The 25,382-nt window shown below is 47.7% G+C and overlaps 8 protein-coding genes across 8 annotated transcripts; 5 read left to right on the forward strand and 3 right to left on the reverse strand.

Annotated features, from left to right (window-relative positions):
* Positions 1-1,573: 1,573 nt before the first annotated feature.
* Positions 1,574-2,184, reverse strand: DFJ58DRAFT_810637 (uncharacterized protein). Its single transcript, XM_041391428.1, has 3 exons — positions 2,003-2,184; positions 1,767-1,940; positions 1,574-1,726 (listed from the first exon to the last, which is right to left on the reverse strand). Exons 1-3 carry the CDS (start codon positions 2,145-2,147, stop codon positions 1,650-1,652), a joined length of 396 nt encoding a protein of 131 aa, XP_041239041.1. The 5' UTR covers positions 2,148-2,184; the 3' UTR covers positions 1,574-1,649.
* Positions 2,185-2,814: 630 nt separating this feature from the next.
* DFJ58DRAFT_845374 (uncharacterized protein) lies at positions 2,815-3,592 on the forward strand (the record flags this gene model as incomplete). The annotated part of the gene is made up of 3 exons (XM_041393147.1): positions 2,815-2,849; positions 2,874-2,935; positions 3,216-3,592. 3 exons carry the CDS (start codon positions 2,815-2,817, stop codon positions 3,590-3,592), a joined length of 474 nt encoding a protein of 157 aa, XP_041239042.1.
* Positions 3,593-5,868: 2,276 nt separating this feature from the next.
* DFJ58DRAFT_810639 (uncharacterized protein) lies at positions 5,869-8,528 on the forward strand. Its single transcript, XM_041391429.1, has 7 exons — positions 5,869-5,936; positions 5,993-6,913; positions 6,964-7,033; positions 7,092-7,276; positions 7,322-7,733; positions 7,795-7,950; positions 8,006-8,528. The coding sequence occupies exons 2-7, from the start codon at positions 6,323-6,325 to the stop codon at positions 8,350-8,352; spliced, it is 1,761 nt and encodes a 586-aa protein (XP_041239043.1). The 5' UTR covers positions 5,869-5,936; positions 5,993-6,322; the 3' UTR covers positions 8,353-8,528.
* Positions 8,529-8,875: 347 nt separating this feature from the next.
* Positions 8,876-10,727, forward strand: DFJ58DRAFT_858305 (uncharacterized protein; the record flags this gene model as incomplete). The annotated part of the gene is made up of 8 exons (XM_041393965.1): positions 8,876-9,414; positions 9,474-9,544; positions 9,598-9,637; positions 9,690-9,764; positions 9,817-10,030; positions 10,089-10,196; positions 10,252-10,609; positions 10,658-10,727. The coding sequence occupies exons 1-8, from the start codon at positions 9,241-9,243 to the stop codon at positions 10,725-10,727; spliced, it is 1,110 nt and encodes a 369-aa protein (XP_041239044.1). The 5' UTR covers positions 8,876-9,240.
* Positions 10,728-11,060: 333 nt separating this feature from the next.
* On the forward strand, positions 11,061-13,476 carry DFJ58DRAFT_92630 (O-methyltransferase-domain-containing protein). Its single transcript, XM_041395619.1, has 13 exons — positions 11,061-11,112; positions 11,176-11,415; positions 11,499-11,747; positions 11,803-11,983; positions 12,039-12,277; positions 12,328-12,342; positions 12,404-12,464; positions 12,516-12,655; positions 12,715-12,819; positions 12,876-12,972; positions 13,030-13,091; positions 13,141-13,262; positions 13,323-13,476. The coding sequence occupies exons 2-13, from the start codon at positions 11,272-11,274 to the stop codon at positions 13,402-13,404; spliced, it is 1,497 nt and encodes a 498-aa protein (XP_041239045.1). The 5' UTR covers positions 11,061-11,112; positions 11,176-11,271; the 3' UTR covers positions 13,405-13,476.
* Positions 13,477-13,721: 245 nt separating this feature from the next.
* DFJ58DRAFT_916750 (cytochrome P450) lies at positions 13,722-16,163 on the reverse strand (the record flags this gene model as incomplete). Its single annotated transcript, XM_041395495.1, has 14 exons — positions 13,722-14,014; positions 14,061-14,193; positions 14,250-14,263; positions 14,315-14,437; positions 14,490-14,514; positions 14,568-14,624; positions 14,676-14,865; positions 14,918-14,931; positions 14,988-15,093; positions 15,148-15,260; positions 15,311-15,462; positions 15,529-15,717; positions 15,770-15,899; positions 15,962-16,163. The coding sequence occupies 14 exons, from the start codon at positions 16,161-16,163 to the stop codon at positions 13,930-13,932; spliced, it is 1,533 nt and encodes a 510-aa protein (XP_041239046.1). The 3' UTR covers positions 13,722-13,929.
* Positions 16,164-19,785: 3,622 nt separating this feature from the next.
* DFJ58DRAFT_708427 (S-adenosyl-L-methionine-dependent methyltransferase) lies at positions 19,786-21,702 on the forward strand (the record flags this gene model as incomplete). The annotated part of the gene is made up of 11 exons (XM_041383784.1): positions 19,786-20,034; positions 20,094-20,274; positions 20,328-20,563; positions 20,622-20,636; positions 20,698-20,758; positions 20,810-20,949; positions 21,010-21,120; positions 21,173-21,269; positions 21,328-21,389; positions 21,439-21,560; positions 21,621-21,702. The coding sequence occupies 11 exons, from the start codon at positions 19,786-19,788 to the stop codon at positions 21,700-21,702; spliced, it is 1,356 nt and encodes a 451-aa protein (XP_041239047.1).
* Positions 21,703-22,008: 306 nt separating this feature from the next.
* Positions 22,009-25,301, reverse strand: DFJ58DRAFT_810686 (NDE2, mitochondrial external NADH dehydrogenase). The gene is made up of 16 exons (XM_041391430.1): positions 25,123-25,301; positions 24,937-25,064; positions 24,799-24,879; positions 24,519-24,635; positions 24,394-24,484; positions 24,269-24,339; positions 24,185-24,212; positions 23,978-24,126; positions 23,898-23,919; positions 23,780-23,841; positions 23,541-23,603; positions 23,227-23,475; positions 22,834-23,174; positions 22,732-22,783; positions 22,560-22,681; positions 22,009-22,437 (listed from the first exon to the last, which is right to left on the reverse strand). Exons 1-16 carry the CDS (start codon positions 25,139-25,141, stop codon positions 22,419-22,421), a joined length of 1,614 nt encoding a protein of 537 aa, XP_041239048.1. The 5' UTR covers positions 25,142-25,301; the 3' UTR covers positions 22,009-22,418.
* Positions 25,302-25,382: the final 81 nt, after the last annotated feature.

Consider the following 25,382-nt stretch of genomic DNA (forward strand, 5'->3'; position numbering starts at 1 on the left):
CACCCCAAATTCTACTCCATCCTTCCCCCCTCAGTCCAATTCTTGCATCAATGCTGGTCCCCTGTGCCGTTCGTTCGCACTGTACATCCACGATTTTCCTTCCATGATTCGTGGAGCGGTGCTAGCACTTTTATGGCCATGATTTTTGATTTGTATGTGTTCATTCTGCCACCCATGTTGTGGCTTAGTGCGCAGTACACCTGTACCAGCACGCCTTTGAGGTGTCGACCGTATTCTGATAGCGCGATTTTTACACCGTCAAAAGCAAAGGCCGTCAGTGGAGTTGCGTAATGCGTCATTAACAACTGGTCCAACGCATCTCGTACGTGTCTGCCACTCCCCGATATTATCTTCTGATACATTAGTCTGTCCTCGCTATTTTTTCTTGTCAATGTGCGATATTCTCCATTTTTCGTGCTCTCTCACCTTGACAACTTGTGTTCAAATGTCAGTCTGACCGTTCTGCCCACACAAGAATCCTTCTCGTCTCAAGCCATTCACTTCTGCAGCTCGCTGCTGCAGTAACATCAGATTTTTCATCTTCAGCTGCGAACTCTCGCATTACATTTGTGCGTTTTGGTTTCGCCTTTAGCATTTGCTAACATGTGACGGAGACGCTTGTGTTCGACCCAGATCTTCGTTTTTCTTCTCTCGCTTACCGTGCACGTGGCAGTTTCTTTCCTGCTTCGAGTACGTGTTTCGTCGTGCTTGTAACTTGTATTATCGTTTATTCGCCGTCTCATGATGTCTGTTTTCTCGCGGAAGTCACCTTGTCCGCGTGCGCGAGTGCTTAGCTTGCATGATTGTCCACCCCATGATGTTGGACACGAGATACCACATACCATCCCACCATTTTCGCGACTGCCCCTACTTTTTGTGCATGGTTGTGATCAGCGCTTGCGCTTCATGTGCAGTCCTGTCCCGCATGCGGTCGTTTTGACCTTCCTGCGTCTGATCTTCCACTTTCCACGAACCCAATGTTGTGGTACGAGTGGGTGAGGAATCGCTTGCCTTTTCCTGTTCTCACTTTGAGCCGCCGTCTTACACGCACTATTTTGTGTTCCAATGTTTTGCGTTGCGTTCATAGGACCTTCGGCCTTTTACAGAAATATCCGTTCTCTCCGCTGCCGCACGCGATCCAGTGTGGCTTTCTGCATCGCCTATGTGCTACGAAAGCAATCTGAATTATTTGACTGTTTCTGTCCTGCGTGATGCTGCCCAGCGCATTGGATGTAAGTGTTCTGAGGCACGACTAAATGCAAAGTGTCTTTGCAATTTTGCGACATTTTGAAGTCCTGCGGACGGAGCTTGCGAGTTCGTCTGGTGCGTGCTCACACAGCGTTTCTCAATGCATTTTCCCATCACATCTATTCAAACTCGCATCACGTTTATCGCAGCAGAAGTTCACATTGCTTGTGGTTCCGATGTTGCAACTGCACTCCGATTCCTAGGGGGTTAAAAAACTAGAAATGTTCCAAAAATCTCTCAAGAATCGAGATAGCCGCAATGCGACCCTCGTCAATCGCCTCCTTCATTCGACATTGCATTTATAAAATATCTATCTTCATTCTTTGGACAATGACATAGTGATCATGACCTCCAATTATAGTACTCCTTCCCGCTCTCCTGCACGTACCATGCTAATTGTTTCATGGCTTCGCAGCTTCAGCACGATTGCAATACGGGCCACATCCACTAGCGAAAGCAAGCGCATCAGCAACTCGGACTCGGAAGACAACGAGAAAGAGACAGACTCACTTAGGCACTGGGGGGGGTCGCTATCTCGGGACATACGGGAATGTTCCCATCGTCATTCAAGTGGCAGCAATCTTTGCATGCGCATCGCACCAAGGACTTGAATTGCCCTTCACTTGCGCAGGTATACGCAAAATCGTTGCCTTCGTTGTAGCCTTCAATACCCTTTGAGCACCCAAATGCATCTGCGGATGCCCATAATAAGCATGTGGTATAAGGTCTGCACGTAGGTTGTAAAAGTGCTCACCAGGTTTGTCGCAGAGTTGCGTCGCGTCCGGGGGGGTTGCTTTCTCCCCTTGCTTGGGGGGCCCGACTGGGACGTCGGATGCGATAACTACGCCAGTCATCGCTGCGGCAGTAACGAATGCAGTGGTGAGTGAAGTGAACTTCATGGCTAAAATTTGATGGTATTTTCTGAGTAAAGTCCGCTGGCATTTATACACGAATTGTATAAGGTGCGGCCAAATTTGCATGTGCTTGCTCACGCACCGTGACATAATTTTCTTGAAGGCCTCAAATTTTATGCCGGACGTACTCCACAAGTTCCTCTGCTGCGGTTTGGCGAACGTCGGTCAACGATGATAATTTATTCATCCAATTCACATTTGCAGGGATGCGGAAGACGAACTCACCGACCATACACATATAAAAACTCGATAGAGTGATGCTCGCTGCTCGCATGACTTTGCCGTCAACCAGAGAGTAGCCAGGTCAGTAGTTACGGTAAAAATTGCGACGGCGAGCGTTTTCCGAAGACGTTAAATAGATGTTGCTGATATCAGTTGCGGAATACTTGCGTAAAACCTTCTTGATATTTCCAATATCACGGGCAACAAGTTGATCCACCCATTACTGGGCATATTCCTGACATTATTTAGTGGATACCAGAGCACGCAGATAGTGCAAATGCTTCAATGCAACTCCGATGAACCTATACCAGGATTCACACTGAGGTGAAGGCTTGTTGTGTATTGTGCGGGTTTTGTTATAGATGAACTTGGCTTGGCTGCGGCACTAGAGACCAGTTATTAGATGAAAATCAAAGGTGCTTGATCGAAGATGACCCGCTCACATCCTATTGCCCCTCAACAAATGTCCGTATAAGTCGAATCTCACAGGCTCGGGGGACTACACGCTGCTATCGCCGCCAATTACGGTTCCGCAGCTGCTGGCCACGGTGGTTAGGTGGTGCTGTAACGTAACTTAACTTAACTCGTCAAACATTTTCGCAAGGGAATAACCACTAGCAGCAACCATCGATTCAGCACTAGTCATCCCCGATTCCCACGTTAGTGGAGGAAGGACTTTGTTAGTTCCTTACATCTAATTTTCAGTACCGCCTTAACTTTATCCAGCGTTGTTAGCAGAACTCGGGAGTTTTTCGCGAAGGGAGGGAGGGTAGCAGAACCTGAGATGATGCACACTAAAGGACGCCCCCTTGCATCACTGATCAATGACAGCTTCAATTTCGACATTGCTGTCGAGACTGCACAGAATCTTGAAGCATCATGATCCTTCGCATGGGCACCTCCGCTCTCGACCGAGCCTCGTGATGCAAATGGTTTTCTTGCTGGTCCAGAACCTCCAGATAGCAGAGAGTATCTCGCCTGACGACATTGCTACTGAATTTGCGGCTCTCAAAGAGTTGAAGAGGACCGAAGAAGATGAGAGCTTTGACAAAGTTGAAGTGCTCGAGGGAAATGGTGTTGATTTTGGCGAGTTGGATCCGGTCGAACAAGGAATAATTCCACAGGCCATTCTAGATGAGGTTAATTACATTACATTAATGGCGAGGATGACGCGCGACGGATGGGACGAGGCAACATTGAAATATTGATGAGTTGTCGTTGGGAATGTCATACACAACCCTAGAGTTTTGCCGCGGCAATCTCGGATAATGCCGTTTGCTTTCACTCTAACCGCGTCGTTCGTCGCAACCCCTTCTTGCCCAGTGACTCCTTCCGTTGCACGAAGTTCAAACCTGTTTCAGTACTTTCGCTGATACAGAATATTTAGGACCTACGTTATCTCGTGACGCTCTTCGGCAACCTTTCCTCGCTCCTTGCTGGTCACCCGCCTCGTCAATGTAACATCAGAAATCCTTCCGACCGAATAATTTTTTGTCTCCAGCAGCCAAGACCCTTGTTGTGGCTACAACACGTCTGTCCTGATTCTGTGACTGCGCCCATATTGCATTACCACCCTTGTCGCCACTGGCTGCAATATGACTCTTAGTAACACGAGAACTCCGCATATGGTGTCAATCCCACTCCGGGACGGCACGTGGAGGCAGCGACCGGCATTTCGCAACTCCAAACGACCCACTGGCTCAATTAGCTTGGACTAGGTCTCTTCGTCTCACCTACAGGCCAGTTTCGTAAAGTGTACAATCTCATTACGGACATACCCGCGGGTGCCGGCGCCTAGCACTGGGGTACACGCACCACCAAATGCTTTGATTCGCGAGAATCACGTCGAACGCAGTCGATGTTGCTGGAAACGTGTCAGTGGTGCGAGGGAATAAATACGAGGTCGGAGAAGAGGTCATGTCGTGGGCCAACGGGATCGTCAAATAGTAAGCCCAAGATGCCTGCCATGATGTATCTACTGAAAAAGAGCAGATCTGGATTCTAGAGATGAAGAATGAGTTGAAATTCAGTGTTCGTAAGATTGCGAGAATATGCTCAGTTGAATCGAGTAACATCCGGTAGACTGGCGATATAGTCTGGATCTAAAATGAGGAATTCGCTGCAGAAAGAAAAGTGCAAGCGAGCCAGAGCCGGGGACTAGCCGCGTGAGCGACGTTACAGATGCGAGGTGAGATATGTCATCAAGGACGGAATGTTGTTGTTCACATTGTGCAAAATAATCAATCAAGATACAGGTGCCTGGCTTTTCCAAAATTCTCCCTACTTCGTCCCCTTGGCATTGTGCTTGGAAGCTACGTTGACGACGAGACAATGACATGCATGAGTACCCCTGATTGGATGCAAGGGTCTCGATTATCAATGTCACACGTACTATCATACATGACAAATTTTGCGCACCCGTCGTGCTGCTGTGTTTTGGAAACGGGGCCATAGTCCAAGGAAACGTTCATATCCACCCACGAGTTCATATGTGCGCTTTAATTTTTCTGTGATCCAGCATGGAAACATGCCATCAATCTTTGAACAGCTAATCTCCCTTCAGGCCACCCAGACCCTCAAAAGAATAGTGATTTTCGTTCATTTAAAGCTGATCATAACAGATTCTGACCTAACTCTGTCCGACCTGTTTGGGCCACGTTTCATGATGTACTTGTGATGTTCAATGGACATACGATGCACAACAGCCATGTGGTCTACATAGGTTGATTATCGTGATAAGCCATCAAGCTTTCAAGATGCATCTGCTGCGGAATCGTGGGAGGATGTCACGGTGGTTCTGAGGCGAGATAGACTCTGAGATTAAGCAGCGATGTCTCGGGTCTTGGAGACGACAGTCTCATGCCAAGCAACAAAAGCTTTGATATACACTCAGAGTACCACATACTGGTGTCGTAAAGATGGTGTACCCTTGTCACTTTACTTTGTATCTGATGCGTGCGATACAAGATCTCTGCGGCCAACGATCTTGTACTCTTCATCAAAGTGTTGCAGCCATGCATGGCAAAGTGCATCATGATAATCCTGTGAAGCATGTGAACAGTGACACCGGCGATCAACGTTTTAACAGCAAAATGCTGTGGGAGCGAGTCTGCATTAGATTGTTGCGATGCTCTATCAGAGTGACATATGGCCGCTCTTCGATTCAGACTCGAGCCTACCTGGGTATTTAAATACAATTGTAGTTACCAGTGCCACAACAGCTGTACAAGAGCCGCGTTCATGATCACAGGCTAAACCGTACTACTATTGACGATATCTGCATGAGCAGGCGAAGATGGAATTTGGAACAGGGCTCTTGCGAACGATGCCCCATTCTGTGATTTTGAACAACTGTGTATCTGGCGCTTCATGATTGCGATTAGTATGGACACTCTCACATGTCCGAGTTGGCCGTGATAACACCATAAGGTGGGTGTAAAAAGAAATGCCTTTTTGGGTGCTGAGCAGCAAAAATCCTATTCAAGTTGTCGCCACAACAATATGCCGCAGTTAATGTTGTTCTTTTGTTGCAAGGCCAGTTGATGTAGTAGTGTGAGTGGTATATCTGTTTCTTCACCCTGATCGTGTTTTATCCGAGTTCAAGACAGAACTTGTTTTAGAAACTGGGTCAAGGTTGCCACATTTTTGGAATCAAACGCAACCATGGCATGGCTATATAATGATCTGATTGTAAAGAAGGTACGTCGGATCCGTGTATGAATGTCGCCCATTTCTATATTGGAAAATTCATTGTTATGGGGGTGTAATGGATCATATATATAGTGCGGCCCCTTTCGAAGTCTCCCTTCGTTGTCCACTTTCGCCAGGCCACCCATTCAATCCTTCATTCTTTTCAGGCGGGCTTCTGGAAGTCCCCACCACACCGTCAAGCCCACAGAATCCTACCGTCAATCCTTTCGTAGCACTCTCTCTTTAACATGGGTCTGGACGACACCCTTGTGTACCACGCCGACATTTTAATTTTTGGTATAATCCTCATCTTCACCGTTGCCAGTCTCCCACGCGCGTATGCTCGTTTCAGCCGCAGGTCAGAATGGTCTCAAGGTCACCTCCTTCGTTCAATAGCACATCTCCCCTCTACCAAGCCAAGGATGAACCTCAACGTCACCCATCCATACCCTCATGACTCTGAGAATCCGTCCTTCATGGATTTTGACCGCGGGGACTCTTCGACTGTCTGCGCCCCATTACCGTCTCTACACCGAAGTAATGTCGTCGATGAGAAATCCCTGCCGAAGGTTCCAAACCGTGACCCTACTTTACCATCTATCTGGCACCCTGTGGCGTCTGTGTTACGCTCACGTGTCCACAATGGCTACTCCGTTAACCAAGTTCTCCTGATGCTGGCGTACATCAGTATCATATTCTACGTGTCTTTCTACAAGTCGGATCCATTTACGGACCCTGTCCGAGCCGGTTTTGTCATCACTTCTCAAATTCCTTTTGTATATGCATTAGCCACCAAGAACAACATCATTGGCATGATGGTGGGTGTTGGATACGAAAAGGTGTGTTTGATCAACATGATTTTTATTACGTTGCTGATCGCGGCGTGCAGTTGAACTTTCTTCACCGCTTGGTCGGTAAGCTGATGGTCATTGGTGCAAATGTCCACTTCCTCGGCTATGGTATGTACTGCCTTGTGCCTTCTCCGCTTTTGTCTCATCTGATGTGTGCTCGGCGTAGTCTATAAATGGAGCCTCGCTGGCGACATCAATGAGAAGCTCGCCGATGATTCTATTCGCTGGGGCATCGTCGCATTGGTATGTTTGGACCTCCTGGGATTCTGCTCGACCGAATACGTTCGGTCAAAGTCATACAACCTCTTCATCGCATCCCATGTTGTGAGCTTCACCATCTTCTTATTCGCTGTAAGTAATTCCCCCTGTCTCGTTACCGACCCTAATTTTGTATAGGTATGCTACCACGAGCCTGCCTGTATTCCATACGTGGTGGCGGCGTGTGTATTCTATATACTGGATCTCGTCGTTCGCGCCATCAAGACCCGCATCACTACGGCTAAGCTGCGTCCTCTCCCGGAGCTCGGAATCACCCGAGTCGAGGTGCCTTCAATCAATGCAGGCTGGCGTGCAGGGCAGCACGTCCGCTTGCGTGTCCTGTCTTCATCCATAGGATGGTGGGGATGGTCTGAGGTGCACCCTTTCACCATCGCAAATGTGGCAGAAACATCGGAAGGAATGGTTCTTATGTGCAAGAAGACTGGCCGCTGGACAGACAGTCTCTTCAATATGGCTCAAACAGCTTCTTATGGTGAAACCGGCAAGGAGGTCGGCCGTGATGTTAGAGTGATGGTGGAAGGTCCCTATGGTACGTTGTCGTGTTACCCGGGAGTCGATGCATCTCATCATATTCCTTTCTTTTCTCGCAGGCGGCGTGGGACACACCGTGATGTCGAGCTATTCTGGGGCAATGTTTGTTGTTGGTGGGAGCGGCGTCTCCTTTGCGTTATCGGCAGTGCCAGATCTGATCCGGGCGTCCACGGACGTGAAAATCATTGATATCGTCTGGGCCGTCCAAGACCCTTGTATGTATCGTTTCACCGCTTTCCTTGATCGCGATGCTCATCTGCCCACGCACAGCATCCCTCACCCCTCTACTTCCCCTCTTTGTGAACCTCGTACAAAATGGCACATCTGTCCGTGTTAACGTGCACGTATTCTACACCCGCGCAATCAGCACGACATTCGACGGGATGTACCTACCGCAAGGTATCACCCTCCTGCCTGGCCGTCCCAAACTCGAGAGGCTGCTCGATGGAGCCATCACGAACACGATGTCGGCTGGGGGCTCTAACGGTGTGTTTGTAGGCGTTTGTGGCCCTGTATCGCTGGCGCATACCGTGGCGCATGTGGTGAAAGACTCTAACGTCCGTTTGTGCACGGCTGTGGGTGGAATTAAGCTCCATGAAGAAACCTTTGGGTGGTGATCGAATCAATCTTGCGGTGCAGCCCGTTGACGGGCTATGCACCACTCATCTGTTGTATTTTCATCATTATCGACTAGGTATGAGCTCTAGTAGCTATAGATGTTGAAGCCCAATGTTATCGGCTGGTCCGTCACGATGAATCGACCCTTGAAGACTGAAGGACAAACTCATGATAAAGTGTCTACGTAGTACGGGACGACTGATTCCGCGGAACCAATGCGTTGACGCCACGTGAGGTCCCCACGTGAGCTCCATCTCCGTTGATCTCCGCTAGTTTAGCTCGCGGCTGGACTCTGGAAGAATACAAACTTGAAGGTATCTTCCAATGGCCGTTATCGCTATTGTTCTCCCCTATGTTGTTACCCTTCTCGCACATTCATATTGGACCTGAGTTCAATTGCTCTTTTCATGGAATCGTCGGAGTTAAAGTTTGAAAGCGCAGCTGACTAGTATTGCGCGCTCAGAATCCAGATGGATGTATTCCTGTGCCCCGGCAGGCCACGGCTCCGATAACCAATGACCATGGTATCGTGATCTACTCTGTTGACACGTACTAGTTTCAGGGTGCGCAATTGGCGTGATGTTCAAGTGGCACCATTCTCCTACGCCTTAATGATCTCGAAGAATCTCCGACGACTCACGAGCGCACACTGCAAACCGTGTGGCCTATACAGATCTCCTACGGTACTAGGCTGCTGCAACTGCTTACAATACTTACAGTTATTCGACTATGACACTGCCCCAGGTTCGAGCGCAATATCAACACGACTGTTTTTCGTCCGAAGGTGACCGAATCCCTTCTTATCTGAGGCTATAAGTACCTGCCCGAAGTTCAGCATAATCATTTCGTACCTTATCTCTGCTATCAACTCGTGCTTTACGAGAACCATGTCCTCTGATTCCAAATCCCATGTGCCTCTGGTCATCCTCGGGGCGGGGGTGATTGGACTTACCATCGCCTTCATTGCTGCCTGTGACTCAGATGTGAATTTTGATATTACGATCCTAGCAAGAGACATGCCTGGGGATTGGCATTCTCAAGCTTGGGCAAGTCCATTCGCTGTGCGTACCTTTCGAGTATTCTTCAGGCACTTTCACTTTCTTACTTTAATCTTGCTTAGGGCGCAAGTTGGTCTCCAAATCCGTTAGGTGGCACGGATGAGCGTGTGCGACGATGGGAGCAGATAAGCTTGTGAGTGATATAACGCTAACATTGTTTCGAGTATTACGGACGGGGCTTCTCAGTGATAGGTTATGGGAAATGGCACCATCAGGCTTGGTCAAGGTCAGTCTTTGTTTGAACGCTTGTCAATCGGTGTGACTGATAAACATTCCAGAGATCACCCGCTAAGATCCTCGGAGAGACCGACGCCGTTCTTTCTACCATCTGGTGGCAAGACCTTGTGCGCGATGTAAGTCCGATTTTTTATGTCTTGTTATTCTTAGATTTTACAAGGGTGATAGTTCAGTTTGCTCTCAGAGTCTGAAGTCCCTGCACCATACAAAGTGGGAGTTTCTTTCAACACAGTCACCATGAACCCGACGGAGTATTTATCATGGCTTCGATCAGAGCTCGAGTCTCGTGGTGTTGTGTTCCGTCGCCAATACATAAGGAGCTTGGATGAAGTCAAGCCTTTTGTCGGGAAAACCGGGTTGTTGGTCAACGCAACGTCTCTTGGTGAGCACTTGCTAGCCATTACGAGTTACCAAGTAGATATTGATGGTCGAATCCAAAGGTGCACGGTCTTTGATCGGAGTAGAAGATACAACCATGTATCCGATCAGGGGACAATCTATTGTAGTCGAATGTACTGGCTTGCAGGAATTCGTAACAGTACGGTCTGGTCAGTCCATATCAACAATTATACCATCACTATCCTGACGTATCCTCGCATGTAGGTGGCGGGTTGTCAGAACTGGCCACATCCATTACTCCTCGTCCTGGGCTGACGCAAACGAACACCGCGTTTCTAAATGGAACATATCAAGTAGGAAACTGGGACACATCTTTGGATATGTCGGCTGCGAAAGGCATATTTGAGCGGTGCTCCACCATAGCGCCATGTTTGAAAGACGAAGGGACGAAGATCCTTATGCACAACGTTGGCCTTAGGCCGGACAGGAAAGGTGGTCCACGTGTGGAAGCCGAGCGCATCTCGCTTCCTCTTGTACGAAGTGGCGGTTTAGTTCCCAACCCGAGCCCGGGCGAGGATGCAGAACAACAACACATAACAGTTATTCACGCATATGGAATGGGGTGAGAGTGCTTTCCGAAAATTGTGCGAGTTCTAACCTCGAGTTTCAGAGCCGCGGGCTACCAAAGATCATGGGGTGTAGCTCTCGAGGTTCTATCTCTACTGAAGGAGAACATGTAGACAGACCGCTGAGATCAACGGCACGATGTCTAGTTCTACTCATTTCGAGCTTGCCATTGCACATGTACAGCACTTGGCTTGAGCCTAACACTCATCTAATATAAACCCTTCATCCCCCAGTCCTTGGCATCAACCCTGAGTGCTGAGCGCCCGTCCTGGTGAGTACAGCCTGCTTGATGCTGTAACAAGGAACATGTGAAGGTAGGCCTGAATTTGGTGATGGAAGAATGACAAGTTGATACCGGAGTACAGACTTAACTTCTTCCTCCTATACCTGAGTGGTCTGGCTAGGTGAAGAAGGGTGAGCTGCGCGCTTTCTTCTTGGGCCGCCAGTCAGCGTTCGAAGGCAGGGCGACATCCTATCAGCAATGAGGATCACATTAATGTTGGCACACGTCTTCCATACATCCGAAGAACGCGGGCTAATACATCATATACACATTCTTAGACGACTAAGTCTACTAGGTCTACTTATTCTGAAACTGTTGATTCCTCCGACGGTGATCTAAGGAGTGCTACAGGTCATGGAGCCCCCTATAGCGCGATGCAACCACCTTCCACCCTCTCGACTCGGCGACAGATACAATTGCCCTCAAAAAGGCAATTAGAATGCACCCACACACATGATAAAGAGAAAAAGGAAATGTACTGTATGATGACGATGACGCGATTCAGCCACAATCAGAAGGTAAGGTTCGTGCATTCACTCATCTAGTACGTCATTTATCTTTGTCTATTACAACCACTGACGGGAGCACTCATTCCCAAAAGATGACGGACTTGAATGAACCGGAGGCCAAACTTGAAGCTCTCTTGGACATCATCAATTCCTCTGCACGCCAAGCAATCGCGGAATACAAGAACACAGGTCATGGGGTCCCTAGTGCCGATGCAGCCACCTTCCACCCTCTCGACTCGGCGACAGATACAATTGCCCTCAAAAAGGCGATTAGGCTGCTCGAGGGTGCATACCACCAATTGAGCACAATACTGGCTCCCCCCCAACACACGCTGATGAATGTGAGCCTGAGTTGCCTCTTGCAAATTATCTATCCTCTGTTACTCATTTCCCAAGTTTGTTTTCAATTACAATTGGGCTTGCATAGATGTTGCCCTGCGGGCGCGCATCGCAGATGTGTTGGACAAACATCCAGAAGGTCTTAACGTGGACAGGCTGGCTGAAGCAGTCAACCTCGACAAGAGCAAGACTGCGCGCGTCTTACGAGCTTTATCCCTCATGGGTTGCTTCAAAGAAGGTAATGTGCATGACAATTATCACTTTCTCTCTGAAGCCTTTAATGTATTAAACAGTCGCACCTGACGTCTTTGCAAACACTCGACTATCCCTCATACTCAAATCAACAAACAACACTGGATGTCTTGCAGGACTTCACTCTCAGGACGTTCCAAAATACGCCGGAGTTCTCTATGAGAGTATGACTGACGAAGAATTTGCTCATTCACATGAGCCCGACAAAGCACCCTGGGTATTAGCCCTCAGGAAGGAGGGTATGAAAGGTAATAACCACTGGGAATTGTTCAAGAATAACGTGAGCTTTCGTCGTCATACCGCCCTTCGCTTACTTGATACATTATATAGGATGAGAAACGAGAGGTGCGTGCAGAGTGCTTCATTCACGACTGCCGGTTCACAGAGTCACGACTCACATGTATAGGCATTTCAAAGGGCCATGCTTGGCCTAAATGAGATGGTGGGCGCTTCTGCAGTTCTGCATCGTAAGCCATCGCTATTTATGAATCGCTAGCGTGACTGATGTAGGTCGCAAGACTATCCTTGGGATAATATTTCATCTGTGGTGGATATTGGATCTGGCATTGGGACATTTTCCACCCCTCTGGCGAAAATGTTCCCTCATCTCAAAATAACTAATCAGGATCTCCCGCAAGTTCTTCTGCAGGCACAGAATGTGAGTTCAAATATCCACCCATGATCATCTCAGCGGACACCTTATTCATATTTGATTAGGTATGGAAGAAGACTGCTCCCGAGGCACTGCTAGACGGGCGCGTGGAGTTCGTGCCATTCAATTTTCTCGAGGACGTACCTGTTGCTGGGAAGGATGTTTATTATGTAAGAGCTTCTTTTCCTCCCTGCATCCCCAGTAACTCGAGCATTTTATTATATAGTTAAGGAACATTATCCACAACTGGCCGGACCGCGATGCAACGACGATCCTTCGTAACATTCGCAAGGTCATGGGACTAAACAGTCGAGTGTTAATTCGTAAGTTAGCTGCGGTTCAATGGAGTATTTTCTGCAAAGCCAATACTTTTGTGCTAGATGATTGCGTGTTCTTTCACACATTGCAGGAACCTGACATTGGAACTGACGGGTTAAGCACTGTGAGTTTCAGAGTGCAGCCTGGTATATTTCTGACTTCATGATCCCAAGGCCCCTGAACCTATGTTACCGAACTTCGGGGCAGGCGCTCACAGGTCGTACCAAATGGACATGACGATGTGGCTTATTCATAATACCAAGGAACGAACCTTGGGCGAGCTGAAGATCCTTGGGTAATTTCATTCTAGTATATCTTGATATCTTGACTGTGGTTGACTGGTGATAATTGACAGGGCCTCTGTTGGCTTAGTACTCACCCAGGTCTATGATCTTGTAGAGACAATGGTCGTGGAGTTCAGAATCGCTCAGAGCTGATTCCAGAGACAAGTTCTTCGATACGTGGTGTATATCATTGTCTGCTGCCATGATTTACTGAAGACAACGAGAGCGACAAGCAAACTTGAAGTCAGTAGTAGAACAACCATAGGATATTGTACTGAATATTGTAATGTCCCAAGGTCACTGTAGTAGTCTTTTTACTTCATTTTGCGTTGGCAAGTAATTGCTGATCCTATGTGATTCTACTGTCAATGCATGATGTTCTTCGACTCGTACTACAGACGTCCATCCTAACCAGTCTTAGCCAAGTGGTAAGCATATGGAGTCAGACCGGACGTAAGAATGTGATCAATCGACGACAAAGCGCATTTTGCTGGACAGGTCGGATAGAAAAGTAGAGAAATTAGACGTATCCATTCGACAGACCCTCCTCCACTAACGTGGGAGTCGGGGAGACTACCTCTATAAAATAGATCAATGCGGCATGCACCTAGTAGCGTCCTATATGACTTTTCGCAACACCTATCCACAATAAGGACAACAGAACGAAGACCGTGACCATTACTTCGAATTCATCATCGCTCGAAGATGTCCTTCTCTCGCTGTGTTCACGCTTTCAAACGAGCAGTGAAATGGCTCAGGGTGACTTCGGCAGAGTTAGCAGGTTCTTGAATACATACTAGGTCACTTACACCACCAAGCCGGTGCTGAACTCCGGTATCACCTCAATCCTGTCTCCGTTTGAGTCTTTGGCATGATCGATGCGCAAGACGGCGAGTATGGCAGCAGCTGCAGTCCACAGACCATTCTCTACAAACCAACGACCTGCCAAAGGCATTTGTCATTCTCAAAACTGCTAGATAAACCATGGATCAGCCTACCAGGACAAATACGCCTGCAAGGGTCAGTGAATAATTGAAAATGATAGTAAGTGTGGAATATTCACCTGCCATGACCAAAGGCAAAATGGCTGGCGAAAGGATCCTTCAGCTTCCCGTCAGCTGTTAGATGACGACTAGGATCGAAACGTGATGCATCAGGAAACATGTTTTCATCCCGAGACAGTGCCCTAAGTCATGCTCAGCTCAAGCCACCGTTACATGCACTCCACCCTGACATACCACTGATTAACCATTACTATGGCACCTGATCGAACTACAGATGAGTCAACGGCAACCTCGACTCATACGACTTCGAACCTTTGGGTATAAAGTACTCGCCGTAAACATCATCATCTAATGTCGCATGTGGAACTCCTGTGCAAGGAGTCAGCCATGCAAACACAAATTATATTACTACCGACCAACCTAAGGGGATGATAGGATGCCATCTCAGGACCTCGCGTAGGATGGCATCAAGGTAGGGCAGTGACGCCCTATCATCCAAGCACGGCATTTGACCATGTCTCACAGCTTGATTAATTTCTGCACGAGCCTGGGCTTGGACGTCAGGATAGAGCACCATAGCCAGAAGGAATGTCTGTAATGCGGATGTAGTCTGCGGGACATCAATTGAAGTAAGAATCAGGACTGCTTAAGTAATGACTCACAGTCTCTACACCAGCTAAGATGCCAATTCGCGTCAATAGATGAATTCTGTCCTGGTAAAAAAAGTCTTACCCATGAATCCCATCAACGCAACAGACTTAATTATGTCTTCGTCAGCGTCGTCGTGAGCTTGACTGAGAAAGTCGGCGACCAATGAGTGTGAAGCAGTGCCATTTGCCTTCACGCAAACATATCAGGCGAAATTATCATCCACAACTCTGCGCAAACGTACTATCTGGGCCTTCACTTCGTCAAAGGGCTCGTTCAAAAGCTGTGGACATAATTCTCTACTGCGTTCTATCAGGGCAAGTCCTCCACCGAAGTACCGAAGCGGCAACTTTTCGACTGCAAACCTCATGCTAAATGTTCATGATGTCGTCAACAGAGGCACTCACTGAAAGGAAAGGCCGTGAAGATAACAGCCCTCTCGGGAGAAGCAATATATTTGACAATATCAAGGAGTTCGCGCGTGCGGGTGAGAAATGGGCCTTCGTGTCCACCAGCAAGGTGTCCGTATGTCACGGCCATGATTAGGGATGCCGCGTATCTGTCACGAGGATTGATTGTCAATCGGACCATACATCACAGCGACACCACTGAATTAGATACGAACACTCGAGTGTGTTGCTGCAAGTCACTGGTGGGATTTAAGAGATTGATGACTAATTCATTTGCATAGTGAGAGTACATCTCGTGGTATGAGACCGAGACTTCGGCCCTGAAAACTTGATGGAAGATCTTGCGATGTCGCCGTAAAGTTTCGCCATATGGAAGGAACACAGTATTGAATGCCAGTCCAGCTCTGCATCATCAGTGGATGAAGAACAAATTGAATGAAAACCGGCAATGCATACAATTCGTTGGAGCGGATAATGGGGCGAGTAGAGTAATTCGCAGAGCGCCTGTCCAGCAACTCTCGCGCGATGGTTTCGGAGTTTATGATGATCAAGTCGATCCCAAGTATACGGTTATGAATGATATTTCCTATGATCAGATATGAAATTGAATTAAGAGCTTGGCAAAGAGGCCATTGGTCTGCTACCAACCATATTTCTTTGCCCACGCAGTATATGTGAGCCAAGGTCGTTTAGTATTCGATAATGAATGCAGCGCGTTACCCAAAAATGGTAACGGACGAGGGCCAGGCGGCAGAGGTATAGGGTATATACGTTTGCGAACCAGACTCGAAGTGACAACTAGGGCAATAATGCACGATATCCCTAAAGGGAGAATATGAGTGAAGAGCATGGGGAGGGATTATAATCGAGCTTCAGACATGTTAGTTCGCCTTATAAAGGTTGTTTGACGCCTGAAAATGGTGACTCAGAGGTTAACAACATCTTGCATGGAACGGATATGAAGCTTTGAAGTAGCAACTATACAGTATTTGATGCGAATAGAAGTGGAATTCGTAAACCCCACTGCAGGCCACTAGTAGTGTTGCCACGACACCAAGTAGAGCTGATGCGAATAGAAGCGGAATTTGTAAACCTCAGGCTATAGCCCATCCATACCTGTGATAGAATACCCTCATGGTCTTGGATAGTGTTGCCGCGACGCGAGGGTAGAGCTGATGGAATTTGTAAACCCCATCCATACCTGTTATAAAGGGTTGCAAAATAGCATCTTAGAGGCTGTATTGATCAAATACCAACGGACTCGACGTCCATTGCTACAAGCAGCTTAAAGCTCCCAGTAAAAATCGACCAGAGACAGGCCAATTACCATGCGGAGCAAGGTCATGTTCAAATGTTGGTAAAGTTGTGCCAACGTAAGCAATAGTCCGTGTGAAGAAAAAGAATTTACAAAACCACGTGATTTCACGACACTTATTGAACGCTAGCGCTCAGCAACCCTAACTTGATTCTACGCTTCTAGCAACATTCCAGGCTGAATTTCCGGCAGTACTAGTGGACTGGAACTCGTCAACGAAAGTAGCGAGCTCCCGGCCAAACTCGTTATAGTAGGTCGTGTATCCGCCTATTGCCTGAAATGTGGACTTGCAGGAAATCATATTGCTAATGGCACGAGCCCTCTAGAAAAGCCAGATATCAGTTTCATATCTCTCGACCCGCCTATCCTGATTTTGCAACGGACCACCAGGCAGGAATCACCACCCTGGAGATGTTGCAAGACCAAGTCGCCACCACAGATTGGTGTACGAGTATGATCGTCGATGACGTCACAGGGAGAATGATGCGTTCTGTGAGGAACATATTCACCTCAAGGGTACGTGCATACGTTTATCAACATACATGACAACTTAAAACAGAAAGGATAACGCCGTACCTGACTCTCCTCATGGACAAGCTGTCGAAGAAGCTCCGCAGATGGACTATGAAACGGCAAACTAGCCTATCCCGGACGAATTTGCACTGCACTTCTAGCATCAAATACAATTTACAAGCAATACCCCCTTTCTGTATTCTATGAAGGCAACCGTATTCAACCCATCCATGCCTTAATATCGCTCTCAACGGTTCCATCGTGGAGATTGAGTTCACCGTACGTCATTGGAAAATCCAATACTTTCCAAGCGACCGCGGAAAACGTCACCATTCTGAGGCTCGGCGTGTAACTACAAACGCCCGTACGTCAACGACGACAAAGACCGACTGGAAAATAATAAAAATTCCTGAGACTGACGCGAGTGGTTCGAAAGCCTAAAAGGAGGGACAGTGCCTTCAAATACTGCACTCATAATTATACTTGTATCCCGAAGCGTGTCGTATTTCCTATTTTTCTAGCGTGTTTTCTAGGACTGTAGTAGTATTCGACAGCCTTGTATTCCCGAATAAAATTGGGGAGAAACATTAATGGTTGAAGCGCGAGAGTCGCCGGAGCAAGGTAAATAGTCGGCAACGCCGGCCCCTAGTTATCATGCGGAGCAAGGTCAATTATGATGTGCAGATTCAAAATAACAACAAGTAAAGACCTGCAGTGGTATCACATCACCCCTGTCGTACTAGTTCAGTACTCAGTGGTCTGTAACTCGGCTTCGCACCACCTCGTGAATCTCATTGACCACGAGGTGCATCGAATGTCCTATATCTTGATTCGTGAGTCATGTATTTGTATTTGCCCAAATAAAATAAAATGAATCGACTCGCTCCGCACGTCGTATTAAGTCTTAATCGGCCTCTGGTGTCAATTATAGTCGAATTAGTGATTGATCTCAGTTACGATGAGCTTACGAAAATCGCTCGGCAATTTGTCTAGAATTTCAAGACAGTTTCAGCGTCTTCGTGGTCGTGAAATGAAGCAGAGGTTGCCATATAGTAGAGTCGTAAAAAGGAGACAGAGCAACAACACAGCATGACGTGTTGGACTGTCTTGACAACATGCCGGTAGCTATTCGTGCTTATATAGGAATGTTGTGACTTGCAGGAATACGTAACAGTACGGTCTGGTCAGTCTATCACTGTCTATCATATTACTTAACAGTTATACTCTCGACACTATCCCTGACGTGTCCTTGCACATAGGTGGTGGGTTGTCAGAACAGGCCACATCCATTATTCCTCGTTCTGGACTGACGCAAACGAACACCGCGTTTCTACACGGAACATATCAAATATGAAACTGGGACACATCCTTGGATATGTCGGTTGCAAGAGGGATATTTGAGCGGTGCTCCGTCCCAGCGCCATGTTTGAAAGACGAAGGAACGAAGATCCTTATGCATAACGTCGGCCTCAGGCCAGACAGGAAGGGTGGTTCACGTGTGGAAGCTGAACTCATCTCGCTTCCTCTTGTACGAAGTGACCGTTTAGCTCCCAACCTGGGCGAGGATGCAGAACAACAGTTACGCATATGGAATGGGGTGGGAGTGCTTTCCGAAAATCGCGCGAGTTCTAACCTTGAGTTTCAGAGCAGCAGGCTACCAAGGATCCTGAGGTGTGGCTATCGAGGTTCTATCTCTACTGAAGGAGAACATGGAGACAGGCCGCCGAGATCAACGGCACAATGTCTAGTTCTACTTACCTTCTCATTTCGAGCTTGCCATCGCACATGTACAGCACTTGGCTTGAGCCTAACACTCACCTAATACCCTTCATCCCAGTCCTTGGCTTCAACCCTGAGTGCTCAGCACCCATCCCTGACAGCACTCCTGCATATTGCGAAGCATGACCGCAGCAATTTCAATACCGGAGCCCATGTTCAAAATATCTTGAATGCTGTGAAAAGGAACATGTGAAGGTGGGCCTGAATTTGTTGGTGGAAGAATGACAAGTTGACTACCGGAGTACAGACTTAACTTCTTCTTCCTCCTATACCTGAGTGGTCTGGCTAGGGGAAGAAGGCTGAGCTGCGTCCGGTCGTTTCCGAACCGACGTGCAGAGACGATGCTGGACGCTATTTCATTGCAAGAGCCTGGTTTTGTCCTGCAGGACAGCGTACCCCGTGAAAAACCGGTGCTCGGATCCCAAGCAACACGAGCTGGATGAAATGAGCGGCCCTTTCCACCAAGCGTGTTGCTCCGTAGTAAGCATCTAACTTCTTTCTGACAAGCGGAAATCTTTTGCCGATGGGCCGGCGGGCCTACTTACTATGCCTGACAATGTTTAGCATTGATAACGACAGGAAGATCCACTGGCAGCATCAGTGAGCCGTAAGCATTCGTAACACATCAAACTTCTTTCACTACTAAGCGAGAACTGGGGTGTTATACAGATGAGGTACCAGAAACAGTACTTCGGCTCAAAAGCCAACACGTAAAAGAAATCGTACGAGTTTGATGCCATCATGAGATATCACCACTATATTATGAGATGCGTATCTTTGTCGATCATGATTACAAGGAAAAATGATATAAAAACCACTGACCGGCGGGAGCGCCGTTTGTTCTTCATCATCTCATTCCCAAAAGATGACAGACTTGGATGAAGCGGAAGCCAAACTTGAAGCTCTCTTGGACATCATCAATTCCTCTGCACGTCAAGCAATCGCGGAATACAAGAACACAGGACATGGGGTCCCTAGTGCCGATGCAACCGCCTTCCACCTTCTCGACTCGGCAACAGATACAATTGCCCTCAAAAAGGCAATTAGGCTGCTCGAAGGTGCATATCACCAATTAAGCGCAATACTGGCTCCCCCCCAACACACGGTGACGAATGTGAGTCCCTCAGGCTTCCCTCTTGCAAATGATCTCTGCTTTATGGCTCATTTCCTCAGTTTGTTCTCAATTACAATTGGGCTTGCATAGATGTTGCCCTGCGGGCGCGCATTGCAGATGTTTTGGACAAGCATCCAGAAGGTCTTAGCGTGGACAGGCTGGCTGAAGCAGTCAACCTCGACAAGAGCAAGACTGCGCGCATCTTGCGAGCTTTATCCCTCATGGGTTGCTTTAAAGAAGGTAATGTGCATGACAATTGTCACTTTCTCTGAAGCCTGTAATGTATTAAACAGTCGAGCGAGACGTCTTCGCAAACACTCGATTATCCCTCATACTCAAGTCAACAAACAACACTGGATGCTTTGCAGGACTTCATTCTCGGGGCGTCACGAAATACGCCGGAGTTCTCTATGAGAGTATGACTGACGAAGAATTTTCGCGTTCACATGAGCCCGACAAAGCACCCCGGGTATTGGTCTCCAGGAGGGAGGGTATAACAGGTAACTACTGGAAAATGATCAACAATGACGTGAGCTTTCGTCGTCATACGGTAATACCGCCCTTCGCTTACTTGACACATTCTATAGGATGAGAGACGAGAGGTACGTGCAGAGTGCTTCATTCACGACTGCCGGTTCACAGAGTCACGACTCACATGTATAGGCATTTCACAGGGCCATGCTTGGCCTTAATGAGATGGTGGGCGCTTCTGCAGTTCTGCATCGTAAGCCATCACTATTTATGAATCGCTAGCGTAACTGATATAGGTCGCAAGACTATCCTTGGGATAATATTTCATCTGTGGTGGATATCGGATCTGGCATTGGGACATTTTCCACTCCTCTAGCGAAAATGTTCCCTCATCTCAAAATAACTAATCAGGATCTCCCGGAAGTTCTTCTGGAGGCACAGAATGTGAGTTCAAACATCCACCCAGAATCATCTCAGCGGACACCTTATTCGTATTTGATTTAGGCATGGGAGAAGAATGCTCCCGAGGCACTGCTAGACGGGCGCGTGGAGTTCGTGCCATTCAATTTTCTCGAGGATGTACCTGTTGTTGGGAAGGATGTTTATTATGTAAGAGTTCCTTTTTCCTCCCATTCGTCTGCAATAACTCGAGGGTCTTATTATATAGTTGAGGCACATTATCCACAACTGGCCAGACCACGAGGCAGCGACGATCCTTCGTAACATTCGCAAGGTCATGGGACCAAACAGCCGAGTGTTAATTCGTAAGTCAGCTGCGGTTCAATGGGGTATTTTCTGCACAGCCAATATCTTGTGCGCTAGATGATTGCGTGCTCTTTCACACAGTGCAGGAACCTGACATTGGAACTGACGGGCTAAGCACCGTGAGTTTCGGAGTGCAGTCTGGTATATTTCTGACTTCATGATCCCAAGGCCCCTGAACCTATGTTACCGAACTTCGGGGCAGGCGCTCACAGGTCGTACCAAATGGACATGACGATGTGGCTTATTCATAATACCAAGGAACGAACCTTGGGCGAGCTGAAGATCCTTGGGTAAATTCATTCTAGTATATCTTGATATCTTGACGGTGGTTTACTGGCGATAATTGACAGGGCCTCTGTTGGCTTAGTACTCACCCAGGTCTATGATCTTGTAGAGACAATGGTCGTGGAGTTCAGAATCACTCAGAGCTGATTCCAGAGACAAGTTCTTCGATACGTGGTGTATATCATTGTCTGCTGCCATGATTTACTGAAGACAACGAGAATGACAAGCAAACTTGAAGTCAGTAGTAGAACAACCATAGGGTGTTGTACTGAATATTAATGTCCCAAGGTCACCGTAGTAGTATTTTTGCTTCATTTTGCGTTGACAAGTAACTGCTGATCCTATGCGATTCTACTGTCAATGCATGATGTTCTTCGACTCGTACTACAGACACCAGTCTTAGCCAGTGGTAAGCATATGGAGTCGAACCGACGCAAGAATGTGATCGATCGAGGACAAAGCGCATTTTGCTGGACAGGTCGGAGAGAAAAGTAGAGAAATTAGACGTATCCATTCGACAGACCCTCCACTGACGTGAAAGTCGGGGAAACTACCTCTATAAAATCGATCAATGCATGCACCTAGCAGGGTCTATATAGCTCTTCCCAACACCCATCCACAATAAGAACGACATAACGAAGAGGGTGACCATGCAAGGTACCCAAGATGACAAAAAAACGCGAAGGAACGGAAGGCGCACTAAATACGTGGCTGGAGGAGGGACAGGTGAAATTGTAGACGCGATTATGTATCATGAATGATAAACAGGGGGGATAATGTGTCTCTATAGTCTATGTCTAGAAATGTGATGTTGATGGTCCATCCTGTCGAGTTCGCAAGTCATGAGTGTTCATACTCGGCCTTCATTCCCGGCTCACGTCACTGCAAATATGTGATGAGTCCCATTGCTCTCATCAAACACACGGAGAGATGAAGAAAGTGGTCAAAAAGGAAGGATATTTGGAGGTAGAAAGCGAAGACAGAAAAAAAAGCTCAGTACTCACCGTCCCCATAACTTCACCCTTACCCAGTCCCCAGCAACCAAGCTTCGGTTTCGCAGGGAGAATAAGGTGCTCAGATATGCGCTCCGCCAGAACATGAACGTCGCAACACCTCCGCTCGTCCACTATAGCCCAGTCAATTCATGTCCTACAGCCACGGGAGTAAGCAACATACCTCACGCCCGAAGATAGGCAGGTCAGCGATTGCCTTGTCCGAGCCGATGTAACTGTAGATAGTGCGTTAATAGAAGGACCAAGCAGAACAGGAAACACGCACGCCAACGATCCTTGATGACTGTAATGGAAAGGCTTCAACTTGATCTTGTCTATCTGCTTCTTCAGTTTCTCCGCCTCTTCGCTGATCTCAGCATGAGACAGGTCGGCCTCGAGTTTGTCTTTCTTCGCAAGTAACTTGAACACACGCGAGAGGTATGAACCCTGCTGGCTTGCAACCTGGGCAGTTGGAGCGTAAGAAGAGGCCGTACAGTCGCCGATAGCGAAGATATCGCGAGCTCCCTTCATGCGGAGGTGATCGTCCAAGGTAATTCCGCGCTTATTCGTCTGACCTTCAGGGAGCTTCGCCATCAGATCCCGTGTTATTTGGCGACTAGTGTTGCCCTGTGAGAAGACACATGAAAGGCAGAAACATCATCACGAGAACAGAACATACAGCAGCCCAGACAACCATCCCGCACGGCACCTCTCGTTCGACACCATCGGGGCCCTTGAGAACGACGCTCTTCTCGTTGACTTTCCTCACCATGGTCTTCGTGAGGATTTCGATGTCGGACTCCTTGAACGTGCGCTCGGTATAGGCAATCAGCTCCTTGCTGAATGAGGGAAGAACATTGGGAAGAGCCTCGACCAGCGTGATGCGGATCCGTGAGGCAAGCTCTGGGTACCATGACTTGAGATCCTCCTTGGAGTTGATAAAGATACAAGGTCAGGCAACAGAAAGTGAAAGAAGAAAAACGACAGTCGTACCTCGAGGAAGTCACGGAGTTCGCCACTAAGTTCGATACCCGTGGGTCCACCGCCTACTACAACCTGCCAAATAATGAGTACATGTTTCCAAATGATGAAAGTTCACGTAGAAGAAAGATATTCATCTGTGTTGGCAGTAATTACAAGTATCAAGGTTCCCTCACAATTGAGGAATCGACTTTTGAGAACGCGAAATGCGGAGCGACAAGAGAGAGAAATCAGAGAATCACCAAACGTACCATATGCAACAACCGGTCTTTCTCCTCGTCACTTTGGCCAGGGAAAGCAGCACTCTCTACGCCTATAAAGCAGTTCATGAGTCGTACATCACTAATAATAAATGATGCGAAAACGCACAGTCCAAAAAGCGTCTTTGCATCTGCAGTATATCATTGTATTCAATAAGATGGCAGAGACCAGACGGAGCATTGGCGCACCTTCTCAGCATCATGCAGTTCTTTCATGAAGCATGCATGCTCCCTTACACCGGGAATACCAAATGTCTGCGTCTCGGCACCGACAGCATATACAAGATAATCGTACGGTATGGTCGTGCTGGATATTTGACCTTGGATCTCGGAGTCATCTGTGACAATTCGGCCCTCGTTATTCTCTGAAGAAATAGCAAGGGGTGGAAAACACACCTGAGAGCGTAACAGTTTTCTTAACCGGCTATTGCAAATAAAGGCTTTTAATCTCTGCTGATTAATATACGAGAAGAGACGTACGTCAACTTCTTTGGCCTCTGCTTCGATGACTAAAACTTGACGTTCTTTGTGTCGCGTCAGGTAGCGAGTAGCTGTGTTTTTCTTATAGTTAACGTCTGCAGCAGGCGAATATGAAGGGAACTCACGCTGGAGGATAGATCGTGCATTCAGCGTACCAACTGCCACGGAGGGAAGGAGAGGCGTGAAGAGGAAGAAGTTCTTTGGGGAGACAACAATCTAGTGGATCAGCATGCAATTAGCCTGCGAACACAGCACTATTGAACGTGTGACATGCAGTGTTATAATCGCTGGTGTCAAGCCCCTTAAGGAGGCTCGTCGCCCCCCAACCGCTGCCCAAGATGACCAGGGTCTTCTTTGAGGGATCGAACTGGGAGTTGTGGTCCTGGGTTTTTTTCCTTATGTGCAATGTAGTAGAAGGATGCGGAAGCTGTAGTTCAAAATTACATGGTTAAGGGAAGGTCAGGTAGATGAACGATCCACAATCAGTCAAAAATGTTGCTTGCTAGAACACAGCACTTGCCTCCGATCACTGTTACGAGTGTCACACGTCCAAGAGTCTGTAAAAAGTATCTCCATCTCCCTTGAGACGGTGGTGGTGGTGGTGGTGGAGTCTATTCATAACGAAGACTCAACATATGAACAAGAAAGCTAACCGCGGGATAACATACCTGTGACGCAGCGGCGGCCGTCGAGGCCACAGACCTTGATTGGGCTCTGGAAGTCGAAGCCCTCAAGAAATGTTTTTGCGCATGCACGTGAGAGCAGACAAGCGACCTGCTCGTGGACATAAAGCGGACTGTGCACCGAAATAACCCATCATGAAATATCTGACTTGAAGTTTGACCAAAACCTACCATGTCGTGCAGCCTGCATTTGTACAGTCAAGGAAGAAAAGGGGAGGTGCTGAAAAAATAACGGCTGTACTGTATAACTTTAAGGTGACTCGGGCACGTCTTGCCGGTTAAATGACGATATTTGTCACGCCAACCAATTTTATTAACTTTCGCCTCCGGTTTGTCTCCGTTTCGGCGCCTAATGAAGTGCTTGACCTCCGAGGTCACCCGAAAGGCGACCCTTCAAGTTGCTTGTTCCAGAACTTCCAGTTGAACAATGT

The sequence above is a fragment of the Suillus subalutaceus genome, assembly GCF_016647625.1.
Source record: "Suillus subalutaceus strain FC151 chromosome Unknown DFJ58scaffold_135, whole genome shotgun sequence".
Taxonomy (NCBI): Eukaryota; Fungi; Basidiomycota; class Agaricomycetes; order Boletales; family Suillaceae; genus Suillus; species Suillus subalutaceus.

Excerpts from the sequence above, each read along its gene's own strand:
- DFJ58DRAFT_810637 (XM_041391428.1), bottom strand. The coding sequence starts at position 2,147 with ATGAAGTTCACTTCACTCACCACTGCATTCGTTACTGCCGCAGCGATG. Across the intron at positions 1,941-2,002 it reads GCAACTCTGCGACAAACCTG|ATGCATTTGGGTGCTCAAAG; the intron begins GTGAGCACTTTT and ends GGGCATCCGCAG. Across the intron at positions 1,727-1,766 it reads CGAGATAGCGACCCCCCCCA|TCCGAGTTGCTGATGCGCTT; the intron begins GTGCCTAAGTGA and ends TTGTCTTCCGAG.
- DFJ58DRAFT_810686 (XM_041391430.1), bottom strand. Across the intron at positions 24,880-24,936 it reads CGGCCGCCGCTGCGTCACAG|ACTCCACCACCACCACCACC; the intron begins GTATGTTATCCC and ends CGTTATGAATAG. Across the intron at positions 23,604-23,779 it reads AAGACCGGTTGTTGCATATG|GTTGTAGTAGGCGGTGGACC; the intron begins GTACGTTTGGTG and ends ATTATTTGGCAG.
- DFJ58DRAFT_92630 (XM_041395619.1), top strand. The coding sequence starts at position 11,272 with ATGCAACCACCTTCCACCCTCTCGACTCGGCGACAGATACAATTGCCC. Across the intron at positions 11,748-11,802 it reads CCCAACACACGCTGATGAAT|TTTGTTTTCAATTACAATTG; the intron begins GTGAGCCTGAGT and ends TCATTTCCCAAG. Across the intron at positions 11,984-12,038 it reads CATGGGTTGCTTCAAAGAAG|TCGCACCTGACGTCTTTGCA; the intron begins GTAATGTGCATG and ends TGTATTAAACAG.
- DFJ58DRAFT_810639 (XM_041391429.1), top strand. The coding sequence starts at position 6,323 with ATGGGTCTGGACGACACCCTTGTGTACCACGCCGACATTTTAATTTTT. Across the intron at positions 6,914-6,963 it reads TGGGTGTTGGATACGAAAAG|TTGAACTTTCTTCACCGCTT; the intron begins GTGTGTTTGATC and ends CGCGGCGTGCAG. Across the intron at positions 7,277-7,321 it reads TCACCATCTTCTTATTCGCT|GTATGCTACCACGAGCCTGC; the intron begins GTAAGTAATTCC and ends AATTTTGTATAG.